Source organism: Malurus melanocephalus, unplaced genomic scaffold, assembly GCF_030028575.1.
Source record: "Malurus melanocephalus ecotype Western Australia unplaced genomic scaffold, MMel_1.1 scaffold_303, whole genome shotgun sequence".
In the NCBI taxonomy this organism is placed as follows: domain Eukaryota; kingdom Metazoa; phylum Chordata; class Aves; order Passeriformes; family Maluridae; genus Malurus; species Malurus melanocephalus.
Genome location: NW_026623535.1, coordinates 492,795 through 507,896, shown reverse-complemented (window position 1 = coordinate 507,896; position 15,102 = coordinate 492,795). Strand labels below are relative to the sequence as shown.

The following is a 15,102-nucleotide window of genomic DNA, read 5'->3' as shown; positions in this document are numbered from 1 at the left end:
GTTTCTGGATTGCATTTATACCTATCCAATAATGCAGCAACACAAACTACCCCTCACTTATCAAAAGCCACAGCTGTGAACCTCAGTCTTTGCCCCAGGAACTGTAGCTCACCCTTTTCCAAAGGCACAATATTATTTTCAGGAGTCTTATCCCCTTCACACCACACTCCAGCATCTTGTTTCCTTGTGGTAAATTAGCACGTATAGTACTAAAGCTGCATTTCTCTGCTTAATTCCTCTTTTGTACACCCTCTTGTCGTTTCCCACCACACGTGGATGGTTTCAGCTCTGCTCTCCTCTGTGCACTGATTGGATTAAAAGGGAATGGAGGCTACAAAAGCTGCAATTAGCAATATCATACTACGTCTCAGTGTAATAGCTGTGGACTGTGCATTTCTGATTAGGTCACTTTAWTTATCAATATCATATCTGGACAGTTAGCTGACAAGTTAAAAAATGCATTCTGTCTTTAGAAGTTATTYTGGATCTAATAATGCTAATACTGTTTACTCAGCAGCAAGTAATGAATTTACTCAGTAGTAAGCAGACACAAGATTTTCCTTTTCATAAATGAATATCAGATTCATTATGGGATGCATTTAAATTGCAGTTACCAGACAAATAACTTATTGAGAGCTATTGCTTTTATCCTGTGATTAGACCTTCCGTAAGAAAAGAAATGCTGCCAATTTTGGATTGCTGAAGTTGTTAAAATATTGTGYTGACATCACTAGCAAAATTTTAAATTATTAAAGCTGAAATAATTTAAACCTGAATTTATCACCTTTCATACTTTTCTTGCATGCCTCAGAGCAGGCAATGAAAATGAATGCATTCAGCTTCAGGGATTCTAGATAGTTTCACTTAAATTAAACACACATTCCTCCAGCTGCGATTCACAGACTGTGGGAGAATATTCATCAGGAGTTTTCATTGTTTTTACTGGGATTATTTGTAGACAGCTTTGAAAAGCTTTACGTAGAAAGGCTCTATAACAACTGTTATATTTAAGAAAAAAACCACAAACATTTTAAAATACATACGTGTGAAATCAAATCTAAACAGGTAGCTTCCATTTGACATTTATTTAAAAACTGAATTAAAAAGGGGCCAGATAAATTCAATATAGTTCAATGCAATCTAGCCAGTCTGTACTACATTAACGTTTTTCATTCTCCAGGACATAGTGCCTCCTTGTGCTTTTTTGTTCCTTTAGCATCTAAAAGCTTACAACTATTCTTACAAAGAATTTATTTTCTTTTGCCCATTGACTTCCTTTTTTTTTCTATCACTTAAATATGAGAATTATTTTAAATGGAGACGATAAATGATAACCAGGCTTTTCATCTCTGACCTTTACGTTGTTTTCAGTGACTCAAAAGGTTTAACCTTTACTTGAAAAGCCATGTACTGATCTAATGGGATCTTTAAGGAGAACAGGCATAACGCTCTGATATATACATTTGCACGCTATAACCTTTAGCTCATAACCATATTCCAAGGTCACTTTGAGCACAGCTGTTACCTGCACTTGGGACACAGTCAGAGGGTAGCGAAACAATATCCAGGTGACACCTTCACTGCAGGGTGGAATGGTTAGAGAGCCCTCATACACCCAGTAGTCACGCAGAAGAGGATCTGAAATTAAAAGAAACGTGGAGTTTTAATGACATTAAGGAAGTTAATGATTTCTTTCAGTTTAGATAGTTTAGGACAGCCATGGGCTCACTCATAAAATGAAGTTAGTATGCAGCAAGCTAAGGTGTGAATTTATAACCTGCCAAGCACTGCCCACTACCTCCTCACATGAACGTATATGAGCTTCTTGTCATCATGTTACACTAACTTCCTCTACAGATGAGCATTTTAAACGTGAAAATGCCACTTTACAGATGTGAAAAAATAACAAGTGCACAGCTCTTTAAATTAACATGGCACATAAGTAATATTGTGGAAATAGAAGAATTCCTGTTAATGTCAAAAGTAAAAATTATTTTAAATTTTGAAAGCAGAGGGGATGCACTGATTGAATTTTAACTGACTKCTACATTTAGGATATGTCTCAAGGATAAATTTGATTTCATTTTTTAGAAAAAAAAATCAATCAAAATTCAGCTGAAGAAAAACTTTTCACTTGACAATTCTGGTGACTTATTTTTTGAGACGAACTGCCTTTGGAAAAGTGAGTTGATTTTCAGAGGGGGAAAACTATCAAGGTTTACCTTAAAATTACATAACTTTTAAAGTTTATAAATTTATTAATGGGTTTATAAACAACTGTTAGAATAAACAGTTGTCGCTGAAGATGTACAATATTTTGTTCATCCTGAGTTTTAACGCTACGTACAAAACATTTAATTTTAATATTTTAGTTTTAATTTCTCATAGATTCCTGTCACACTGCACTTGGTAAGTGAGACTACACAGGGCTTTCCTTTGCTGCTGTAGGCTATATAACCTAGGAGGTACAGACAGGAAACTGCCTGACTGTAAAAAAAGGGACAAGAAACAAATCCAGAGAGAAACTGGAGACAAAGGGTGGTTAATCATGGCATGGAGAGCCAGGGGGAAGGTTGTGACTAGCTTGACAAAGACAGAATGGGAAACTGGAAACAAACCTGTTTGGCTGAATTAACCTGTTACTGTCATTTCACTACACCAGCTCAGAGGAATATCAATAGAATTAAATCTTGCTAATGAAGCCTCTGATTGCCAGYAAATTAATTTTGTTTTGTTGGTGTAATTTTCTTTCTTGGTTAGGAAATTATCTAGCAAATCCATTGACAGCAAGTTGCATTATCAAACACTCATAAGTTATGAACTGCAAGAACTAATTCAGCCCATCCTGTGCATGCATCGTGACACAGTGTTGTTACATGATCATGTATGTCTTCTGGAGAACATCTCATCATTTACTCACAAAGATGGATGATTTTGTTTTTAAACTATATCATAACATTAGGAGTTCTCAGTACAATATGAGGTGTTCTTTATCCCATCTATTCAAACCCTTCTTGTTAGAAGGACTGTATTTTCTCTTTTTTCATATTTCTAATGCACTCATTTCTTCAGTGCCTGAGAGCTTAAGTGAGTTAATTAATCCACCCATACCCTTGTGTGGTGAAGAATGACAGATCATGCCCTCACTTGAAAGCTGGGGAACTGAGGCACAGAGAAGTTAAGTTCAAATGCATCTATTCATTTGAGGTGTTCGATATGACATGCTTAGAACCTGATTTCTCAGAGTAGTTAACTTTTTATAGCACTTAATACAGTCAGAGCACTGCTCCCATTGACTTCTCTTGGAGGTGTAAGCACTCAGCACTTCTGCAAATCAGACCCCATGATCTCAAGTCGGGCACCTAGAAAATGAGGAACACATAGTTAGAGATGACTTGGGGAAAGTTTTGTTTATGTGACTTGATCAGCATCAAACAGGAACTGTGAGGCAGAGGTCCTGTAAAAAATAACTTATGGTCATGCAGTCTGGTGATGTTTCATAATGGATATGCATGAGAGGCACAGGCTGCCTTAATTCCTGCAATTCCTAATYGCTGAGCACTTGACTTTGCAACCTGGACAGTATTCTTTTGATATAATTACGATAGTTTAACGTAGACCTGGCTATTTGGACAAATTAAAGGTCTAGTCAATATGACAAAAGCTTTGCTCAGATGGACTCCTTGCAGAAACACTAATTTTTAGAAATGTAYTTTTTTAAAAGTCCCATTTCTTACTGTTACCCTAACTTTTAGCTATGAGTTTGAATTTGCCTCCCTTCATAACTACTCCTTTTTTGCCATACAACCGTCATTGCATTATGGCATTTTCCTTTGATGCTGCCAAAAAAAAAAAACCTCGTTAAGTGTGTAGCCTTACACTTCCTATTTCATGCCAAAGTTGAAAAAGAAATACACGGATCTGCCCCTCTAGATRGATGATAAATCCTCAACAAAACCAGTGTTTCCAGCAGTGCACAGACTATGGCAATCACATCCCACTCACATGACAAAGGTGCAGATTTACAGTAAATTCCAACGGGACTTCTTCCCTATCCCTATTAGCCCCACGAGGTGAAAAATGCACTACCCTTCATGTGACACGCCCTCAGGCTTGCAATTTAGGCTGGGGTTTAGATTAAGGTTGTCTCAGCCTCTGCAATCAGCTACAAATCCACACACACAAAAGTAAGCAAAGGCACCTACCTGGCAATAAAGAGTTGGGATTAAAACAGGGTATTGTTTTGGACTTTCCCTGAAAAAATGAATACAAATCAATCTCATCTCTAGCATCTTGTTAAAATGCTGGTGAATGTGGAGGTAAAACACATTCTGTGTTCTTATAACATCAAGCCTTGAATTCCTGTGGAAAGCAACCTCCTTAAGAACCCCCATCGAATTATCATTGCATTTGTCCTTGCAGTYACACAAACACATATTTTTATTCTATTTGATATTTTGTTTTTAAGGTCATCCCAGCAACTGATTAACTTTCTGCCTGGATTTCTTCCAGGTCCCAACCTTGAAATTGAGGGATTTCATACAAAAACAGTTAAAAAAACAAGGGCCAARGTGAGCTTTTCTTTAACTGATGTGGATAACCCTTAATAGAATAATGCTGGTTTCACATATTTAATGTATGAAAATTCTATGTATGCCAAAGTGTCTTTGATGCTGATGCTTTGAAAGTGATCATTATAATACAGTCACACAATGGTGAGGCCTTTCAAAACCTTCCTATGATAGGCTGTTGTGTCAGCAATGAAATGACAAAATTCCATACACTATTGTTTTCCCCGACATTTTCATAAATGGTTTGTAATATTGAACATCATAACTCAAGTTTACCATACGTTACTTGACTAAAATATTTTCGATTCCTTTCTTTTTTCTACACTTCAGCATCTGCTGAAGTGAATGGTTAAACTCTTCAAATCAATAAAAAAACATGTCATCAATACATCTCAAAATCCTTTTAAAATCAAAGGTAYGTATGATTATTTCTATGTTACGGATCATGAAGCAGAGAGTTGGAAATAACTTGCTCAAGGTCATTTAAGATAGCATCAACATTTTGGAGAGAACTCATATCTCCTCAGTCCTGCTAGGATTATTATCTGTCCTTTGAGATCCCCACACATAATCCACCTGACAAGCAGGCATTGTGTTTTTTCTGATCTCCCACTGCAAGTTAATGCAGGTGCTCAGTTCATCTATTCTTTTCCTCTACACATTAAAACCAGATGAGTTTGGAGATAGTGCTGCTGGTGCTCACTAAGCATGTTGCAGTGCCTGCACTCAAACTGACTCCACGAAAATCACTGAAAATGTAGGATTTGCAATCAATTACTGCTATAGATTAAGCTTTCTCGCCACCAGAAAATGAAAGAAGTACAAAAAATATTTATCATCTGAATACTGTAAAATGCTGAGGTTTTCATGAAGGCAAATAAATGACATTCATTTCACATGTGGCTTTACTACAGATACATCTGAAATCCTTCTCTTGGTTCCATACTGACCCTCTGCTTGCTTTCTCRCTGGTCATTAAAGGAAGTATTGCTTCAGGCAATGCCTTACCTTGTACTGGATGTCCTGAAGAATTTCAGTGACAGCCTTCAGGCCCACATGCTCTTTTCCTATCTGAAACACAGCAAGCAAAAGTGAGTTTCAGTMTCTCGTTATTTCAGAAACTGCGAGGCAAAACACAATCAGAACAGTGAGTGCTATTTTTAGTTTTTAGTTAAGCAACACAACCTAGTGTTAGCCAAATACACTGATACATGGCAAACAAAGCATAATAAAACCGCCAGTCAAAAGTAAACAGGGCTTAAGTAACTTTAAAGCAGAGACAGAAACTCACAGAACAAGAGAAAGAGTCCCAATCAAGCCTGGTAAGTTTTGGTTAACCCTGTTTTGCAGCATCTACTCTATGCAGAGACAAAATCATGCGACATTGTGGCCCATAAATACCAAGGATACAGTTTGTCCTCACCAGTTTTTGTCAGAAAAGTACACAGAAAGGAACCAAGYGAACAAGCAGAACAGACACTTTTGAATTTGTTCCCATAGCATTGCAAAYCTGGCTCAAGGTATCTCTGAAGCTCAGGGGAGTTTTTTCCTGCCTGCAGAGCACAGAATGGCAGATTCCCTCCCTCTCAGCATCTCTGGGATGCTGCCAGTGAAAGCTGAGCTCCTGGCAGGCTGCAGCACTGCCTCTACTCAACGCCTGTAAGGCACGGAAGATGGGTCTCTACAGAAACACACTGAGATAGAAGAGTCTAATTTTATATGAACGTTGCTCACTCTGCAYTCTAAACTCAGCTGCTTCTGACTCCAATCACCCATTCAAGGATCCTAGTTTTACCATCAGAAYAACATTGTCAAAATTGGAAGACACAGAATGGCCTTCCACTTGATTTCTTTGCCAACAGATACACATACAAGTTGAGGAAATAAGCCAGCAAGTGAGAATGGGAGAGCTAGACCTCTGAAAATTTTCTTTGCTTTTTGTTTCTCTTGGAATAGAATGACACGGTAGCCACTGGGAGGAAACAATTGAATGTCAACAAAAGGTACTTTGTTATTTCTAGGAATTTAAGAAGATTTTCTTTTGTTTTATAATCAAATTTTAGCTGAAAATCTTCAAAGTGCAGAAAAGATATTGAAGTAACTTCAAAGATGCTGCTTCTAAATTAAAAATCCCCAAGAGCTGTCACTTAAATCAGTGAAAATATTTTCACTGACCTTAAAATAATGTATTTTGAGAGCTGTGGTATTTTTTTTCCATGTCTTTGCCAAGAAAAAAAAAATGGCCACTGAATTTCCTCTCTCTGTTCCTTAAAAAAGAACAGCATAAATACTATTTTTCCTTGGTCAATTGTAATTATATGATGCCTTTCTTGGCTAATAAAAAAGTCTTTGTGGAATGCTTAAGAACACTGATGTGGGTGTGAGACCAGAGATGGAAAACATATCACTGAAGTTTCAGATTTATTTAAGAACTTACATATAACTTTCTAACTTGAAGGTTACCTCTGCTGGAATGAGAAGGTGACTTACATAAGCAATTATCACATAGCCCTCTAGGACACAAAACTGAAGACTTTCTAACTTCCATTTTTAGCAGTTCTATCTGAGTGTTGAGGCAGTAACCAATGTACCTTTAAATTCAGAGGTAAAGCTCAAAGGCACTCATAAACTCGTTATAAAATATGACAAATTAATAATATCACTATGAAAGAAAATCCATTTGATCTAACATGAACTCTAAACCTCTTCCTCCAAACCCATTTAAATAAAACAGTTTGCCATTTCTCATAAGGAAGATGAGAATCTGGTGTTTGAGGACTGAAACTGAAAATCTTTACAAGGGTACAGACCTTGAAAAACCTTCAACAGCAATTAGATCACAGTGCTTATTTCCCAGATTTCATTACACCTTGTGCTCAGGAAGCTTTAAGCCTCCTCACTRCAGGCTTTTCTGAGGGTCTCTGGCAAGTATTGTTAACATTCTCAGTTTYGGAAGAAGTGATATGACTCCACCTTGCATTTATTCTGTTTGAAGAAACACATTTGTCCTTGTGTTCAGKAAAGCACAATTCTACTACCAGTTTTCAGCAGTGCCAATGGGTTAGTAGGCCTTTTTTTTGAAATCTTTCCTCCTCTTCTCTATTTCCTTTTCTCCTGTATTTCCTCAATCCCTGAACAGCAGACCTGGCCAGCAATAGAGGAATACATCATAGACATAGTGAAGCATTTCTACCTCCTGACAGCCCTCATTCTGCCCTCAGAGGAATGGAGATTGGATGTTTACTTTCAGAGTCACAGAAAGATGCCTAACTATGTATTATCCCTTCTTTAACCAACATACTCACAATATCCTGCTCAAACAAGAATTAATCACATAGCACATACACAGAAGACATGACTGAAAAATACCTTTCAAATAGAATACCAGCAGTCATACATTGTTTTCCGTTATGAAATCATTAGAAATGAAATTAAATGAAAAGGACCTCGTTATCCTACAACAAATGACAGTGCACCATAACAAGTGTAACACGGAAACTTACCTGCACAAACAAAGCAATAATAGCTATGCCGTGCTTCTTCCCTACTGCCTCATCAATGCTGCTGTACAGTGTGGAGTTCCAGTGCATTAGATGAAGCTAAAACAAAGCAGTGCAAATAGAGCAATATGTTTTGTAATTAAAAACACCAGCAATTAACATCAATTAACAAAGCCTCAGCATGCTGTGTGTGCACATGCATGACTACACGTGTGTGCAGGCTCATGGCTGTGCATGTAGGGATAAGTGGATTTACTACTGTAAATACTAGGAACACCAAGAAAAAAAAAAACAGATAAAGTGATATACAGCCAGTTACCAAAAAATTTACATCAAAGGTGTGAATGACTATAGTGATGATGATTTAACAACTCCCTCGATCTGAATATTGAAATAATGACAGCTAATGAAATCCACCAACATTGCCTCTCAGCCAGCCAGCTCTCTCCCAAGGTAAGAGAAATATTATGGACACAGGCTGTCCAAACAYGCATTAGACTGACTGACTGTACTATCATAACACTTGTCTCACACACCACCTCCAAGATTAATCACTCAAATGTCAGCAGTARGAGTGTAAGTGATTTCAGAAAAGGTTAAACATAGAGGAAGTCAAGCAGAGAAAAGTGGCTTGAGGACCACCTTAGGGATAATGCTGAAAAAAGGGATGGTAAAGAGTGAAGGAGTTAATGAATGAATGCCTGGGAGGCAGCAGACACTGGACAGTAAACATGAAGGCTGTTCTGGTGAAGGGTCACAGAAAGATTTGGGAAGTGGTGTTTGAGAAAAGTGCTGTAGGACAGACTAGGCAGGAAGTTGGAAAGGGAGGAAAGAAGGGAGTGGAGGGAGAAAGGTAATTGGGGAGAAGAGGAAAAGAGAAAAGTGCTGGAAAACAGAGTGACAAGTGGGGAAGGGAAGGGAAGGGAAGGGAAGGGAAGGGAAGGGAAGGGAAGGGAAGGGAAGGGCATATCTACTGAAAGGTAATATGTATTTTGAACATGAGTTTTTCCAGAAATAAATGTAAATGTAGTTTTCTGATAACACTGTAGAGCTTCAACATCCTAAGCACAGCTGCTTTGAAGTTTATCAGCCAACTTTTGCACATTTGGCYTAGATAATACAGCTAAGAAAATACAAATCCTCAGACCTAATTCCCACTGTAAAATCATGATCAATGTTTTGCTCAGTCATATGTCTAGGAAGCTAAAATGCCATTTTGATATCTAACATTGTTTCCACCTTCAGCAAAATTAGTTTTTAAAGCAGTGTATCATTCTATTTTGTATTTTATTTCTGCACAGAAACAGCCTCTGTTAAATGCTTATTGCCTCTTATACAACAGGAGTTCACCCAGGCATCCTCGCATTTCARACCAGCTCTTCAAGCAATCACTCTGCACTTATTTATCTCCAATAAGGATTTTAGGCTCTCCTCTGGATAACTTTTATTTCAAAAGTAAATACAAACTTTTAAATTAACACATTGTAAACTGAATTAAATTCCTGATTCTCATGCCAATAATTTCATTCATTCTGATCAAAGGCATCTGCTGTGGCAAAAAAAAAAAGAAACATTTTTCTTAGCAAATATAATAAATCATTTTCACATGAGAACACTAATATAAACAATCTACTTGCCCACGGCTACAAAACTTCTAGACATCCAAGTGCTCTCTGTTAGAACTAAGCCCATGGATTTACTTGGTGTTGAGCATTTTATCATGTATAAACAGCTTTGCCACACATCTGATTTGCCTCTGGCTTTTAAAGCCAGAGGATCAAATGAGATTTCAGCCTCCGAGGCTCCCGTTGGCAGACACAGAAGCATCACCACCACCCGCGAAGAAAAAGGCACAGCCCCGCATTTTCCCGGAGATGAGCCTGGAGTTCGCAGCAGCTCCCCGCTAGAGGGGGATCACGGAGTCCCACAATCCGCACCAAAATCCTGACGCTAAGAGGAAAATGTGAAATAAATAAAGAAAGAAAGAAAGAAAGAAAGAATAAAAAATAAAAAAAAAATAAAAATAATAATAATTAAAAAAAGCTTGTGGTGACTGCTGCGGGGATGGCAACGTCCTCGGTGCAACTCTCCCGGCTGGCCGGGTCACAGCCAGCTTGTCCGGGGGCTGGAACAGCGCCCAGGGCCATCCCCGAATGCACAGACCGTGACTTTGCCTGTGTCAACAGGCGGGTCTTGGCTAAGGCTGCTGCAGCATTCAGCCTGTCACACTCCCTTGGAGGTGAAGCCTAATCTGACATCTGTCTGCATTCTGACAAAGGCACGAGTTCTCTCAAGATCTGAAAGGAAAATGCTGAACCTCAGGACGAGGAAAATGAACGAGAGCTTCAAACCACGCAAGCGATGACCCCAGTTCATCCAGAAACAGATTGTCCTTAGGCAGCAGCTTCACCAGGGCACAGATCTCCCTAGAACAGGGCCACATCAACTAGAAAACAATTTGAAAACCTCTGTCTATTGCTATAAAACAATAAAAGATCTAGAACTAGTCTGTGCAGCAGCATGGGTAACCGACCAGGAAGATGTGATGCAAAATGCACTTTGCTGCTGCATCAAAGAAGAACCACAATGAGACACTGCAGGTGAAATTAGTTACCAAGGAATGTACCTACTGGCCAGCACCTCTTCCCACAYCTCCAGGGGACATGGGGATACTAAATCAAATATTAGCTATGTATTTCAAGAGTAGTTTTAGATCTCTGAATCCTCCCAAAGTCTCCTTTTTTTCCACTATCTCAACTAAGGTCAGGATGGTCTACATAAAAAAACAAAACATCAGCATAACACCATTTGAATATGAGGAAGAACTTTTTACTGTGCAGGTGACCACACACTGGAACAGGTTGTCCAGAGAAATGTGGAGTCTCCCTCACTGTAGATATTCAAGAACTGTTTGGAGACAATCCTGTGCCATGTGCTCTAGGACAAACCTGCTTAAACAGGGAGGTTTGACCAGATGACCACAGTGGTTCCTTCCAATCTTATGCATTCTGTGATTTTGTSCTATCACAGAGACAGGAAAGAGACATAGGTAAAGCTCATGCTGACAGCCCTAAACTAGCTTCAGGTTTAGTAACCAACATCACTGAAAGTATGGAAAAATAGGCAATCAGCACTTTCTGGTCTGAAAGTTTCTGTTACTCTGAGGGTCTGCTCAAGGATATTTAAACTCCATAGCAGGGTCCCTGGAGAAAGAACCATCATTTTGTACTGAGTTGCTAATGCCCAAAGCAGAACAAACTTCTGATCTGTGTTTAAGATGTATGGTTAAGGGTGGGGATAATTACAGTGGATTAGTGACATGTTTTTTATGCAGCAGGTTGCACATTTTCTGTCATAAACACTAAAGAAAACAGGCAGAGAGCACTCCTTGCCCCATGACAGCAAATGACTGGGGGTAAAACAAAAGGTGGTCTGGCTCATATGCTCTTCCCACACAGCATCCCTTACTGATACTGCTAACAACAGAACACTGGATGCACTGCAGTGTATTTATCATGTTCCCATGTCCTGACTCAAGGTGATATTCAGAATTAGCTGTTCACAGAAAATTWTCTATCATTAGGGATTTACAAACTGAAATTAGACAGGCAACCTAATGGAAAATAATAATTAATACCATGGTATTTCCTAACAGCAGGCGAATGTATGTTTTAACTCTGTAAGACCACGCATGCACACTGAAAGTATTATACAGATGCTAATWTGCACTTACATAAATGGAAGTCAAATTATTTTTTCCTACAAAGCAGGAAAAATGTAGCTCAAAGCAGGGCTGGGAAAGCACAGGAAAAAGTCATTCACAAAGTGAGGTTGCAAGGAAGTAGTGTTTGTAGTAAAAAAGCATGAGGTTTTTATATCATGTTTTATCCTGCATATTTGTGGGTCTTTGGAGCTGTTCTGCCTTTTGTGTGTTCTTTTTTATTTGTAATATAACATCAGATATAAACATCAGATAACAGTTTTCAAAAAAAGATGGCAACAAATCTAAAAACATTACAAAATCTGAACTCTTGAGAGTACATGGCCTAGAACTCTTTAATATTTATGGGAATCAGATGTGCACAGAGGAAAGACCTCAGTGCTTTCACAAATCTTGGAACTGCCAATATGATCTAATGCCCATGCACATGGACAACTTCATATCCATGCACCTGTATCTCACAACTAGGAATAATCACAGAGGCTATTAATGTTCTATATTTTGGTAACCTTCACTTTTACATTGATTTGAGACAGCTGTATGAGAAGTGCACACTCACAAGGGGTGCCAGACCCTGATATGAACATAACCACATGAGGTTTTTTAAACAATCAGCTGCAGTGCATTGGCAGCTTCCCATTGTGTGGTTTTCATTCTGAGCAGAAAGCAGCTGCACATGTCAACATGGCAAGAAAGGCTCTGCTCACCTTGTGAGCAAATGTTTTGAACCTGGTAGTTATGATGGCTCTACACAACGAAAATGAGCCAGCTATGCTGTTACTGATTATCAGTGGCTGGCTTGACATGCCAGACAGTATATTTTTATAAAATAATCAAAAAGATATCAGACAATCCTTAGCACTCAAAAAAAAATCCACTTTTGTCTTGAAAAAAGAATTGTTTGAGCCTTTTAACATTACAGCTGTAAATCAAAGATTTGTAGCAGTGACTTCTTTAAAATCAGATAAACTGAAAACTCATGAAGGCAAATGATAACAAAGTMCTGATAAAGATGATTTGTTCTTTGTGAACAGCTGGAGAGACTCTCCTACACAATGAGGTTTAACAAATCATTCCAGGTAGCAGAGCAAATCTCCTGGAAAGATTATTCTGTACAGAACAAATTCCAAGAAACTTCTCAATTTTCATCCAGTCCCCACTCAACCAAAAGATACTAAACCAAATCCTTTTTTAGGAAAAGCTGATAGACATTAATAAGGGGCCTGTCTCAAAACAACACTTTCACATAACTGAGTAAGGACCTGAGATTCTGGCTTTACAATCAATAAACATTGATCAAATGAAAACCCTACCCCTTAAACCCATTCCTTTCTCTACCACAGAAATATCTTCTATGTCAATATGAAAAGGCCTGGTAGCAGATTTTTACAAAGAATTGGAGTGCCTGGGATGACACATTCTGGCAGGAATCAGAGTCACTGCATATGACCTAGCATTCATCAGTTCTGAAAGCCAGTGTCTCTCAATAAAAAACACAGCTACAAAAACGTACATTTTTCCCCTGTCTGGGGCACTGACKGCTCTGTGGAAAACTGCAGGGTCTTAAGCTCACTGAGAGCAAAAATGATCTTTTAAGCTCTATTGATGACCTTACTTTGCTCCCAGCTCACACATAAAATATATAATGACAGGATAATTTATGTTAGAAGYCACCTCTGAAGTTCAACTGTTTCACAGCAGCACCAGCTTCAAAGTTAGCRACTAATTCAAAGTCAGATCAGGTTGTTCAGGTCCTTGTCCAACTAATTTTTCCGTATCTCCAAYGATGGAGGTCTCACAACCTCTCTAGATAACCTGTTCTGTGCTTGACCTCCCCCATAATTTATTTCTCCTTCTACCTTACCAGAATTTCTCCTGTTGCAACCTGTGTCCCTTGTCTCTTGTTCCTTCACACTCCTCAGGATTCTCTGTTCAGGAGCCCAGGCCTGAATTGTCTGTGACCTCCAGATAAACATCTCCTGATTGAGTCCTGAGTGATGCCTCTTTCTCAGACCTCCTCAGTCATGCTCCTGTGAGAATGACCATGTTTCACACATGCTTTCTGTCAGCTAAGCTTGCCCAATTCTTACAATGTCAGGAAAGTGCCATCAGCTCTGTCCCTTACTGGGACATGCTGGTGTGCACGTGTCACCCAAATGTCAGACCAAACATGGCACAGGCTAATWTTTTACAGGAAAACATACTCTGAAATAAATCACAGCTCATCATCTATTATGACATATCTGATTAATGGTAAGGGGAGAAGAAGGACTCTGCTCCAACATTTCTGTACTCTTGTTTGATCTTAATGCTACAAATTTCCTATAAACCAGCACAATCTGGAATGTCCTGCTACCATAAAATGCAGCTCATATGCTAGAACTCCTTTCTTTATGAATACTTACTGCTAAACTACAGGCACCCTAATTTGCTGCTGGGATCCCTACAAAACACTGTTCCATGTGCTGTGTTTCCACTGGCACTTTGGAACAAGGCATTAAGTTCACACCACACAAGAGTCAAGGAGAAATGTGCCAACAGCAAAAATCCTCCTGAACCCCCCCAATACCAGAACCAGGCTCTGATAAAACAACTGGCAGCTCAGGCAGCAGGAGAACATGAAGCACCTGCCCAGCCTGGGTGTAGGTCCTGTCTCAACTTAATTGGCAACCATAGCCCATAGTGCAAGACCTTGAAACATGGAGGATTCTTCTGTTTAACAGGCTCCTGTTTATGCTCTACACACAAAGACCATAATTTTTAAATATTTCCTCTTTAAAATGATTAGAATATCTGATTAGGACACAATTGTCAGTGGGCTCGCTTCAATCTATRCAGCTGGTGCAATCACCCATTGCATTTTTCCACTCTCTACACTCTTGACTGAGAAGCTAATTATTACAAAAGCTTCTTTCCTCAGTGCATGCTGCATCATGTGTAAATTAATCTTCTAGTAACCTTTGTTCCCTGCTCAAAACTAGGTTATACAGCTATTCCTTGTTATTACAAGCTCCAGAAAAGCCTGCATAGTCTAATAATTATACGGGATAGAAGGGACCTCTCAAAAAATCTCTSAAGGATGACAGACTTGTTATTGTTCTCATATCTTCCCAACTCTTATTTCAATTCATACTGGCTGTACATCAAAATACTAATAATTAGGGGAATACTGCATCACCACATCTTAATCAGAGTGACACCTAAAACATATCAGTCTGGAAATTTTGAGCAGACTGGGTTTTGTGATATTTCTGTCACTACTGAGAAAGAGTCTAGATGAAATTTTCTTTTGATTCCACAAAAACACAGT

General features: G+C 38.7%; 1 protein-coding gene across 2 annotated transcripts in view; it reads right to left on the bottom strand.

Moving 5' to 3' along the window:
* CA8 (carbonic anhydrase 8) overlaps positions 1 to 15,102 on the bottom strand; it is a 49,164-nt gene that overhangs the window by 18,352 nt on the left and 15,710 nt on the right. The window contains exons 4-7 of one of the 2 annotated variants that reach the window (XM_057377158.1): positions 8,075 to 8,170; positions 5,580 to 5,642; positions 4,206 to 4,254; positions 1,526 to 1,638 (exon numbers count right to left, since the gene is read on the bottom strand). In XM_057377158.1, the coding sequence (XP_057233141.1) occupies positions 1,526 to 1,638; positions 4,206 to 4,254; positions 5,580 to 5,642; positions 8,075 to 8,170 (321 nt within the window). The remainder of the gene's footprint in view (positions 1 to 1,525; positions 1,639 to 4,205; positions 4,255 to 5,579; positions 5,643 to 8,074; positions 8,171 to 15,102) is intronic. The other variant, XM_057377159.1, reaches the window with a different exon arrangement.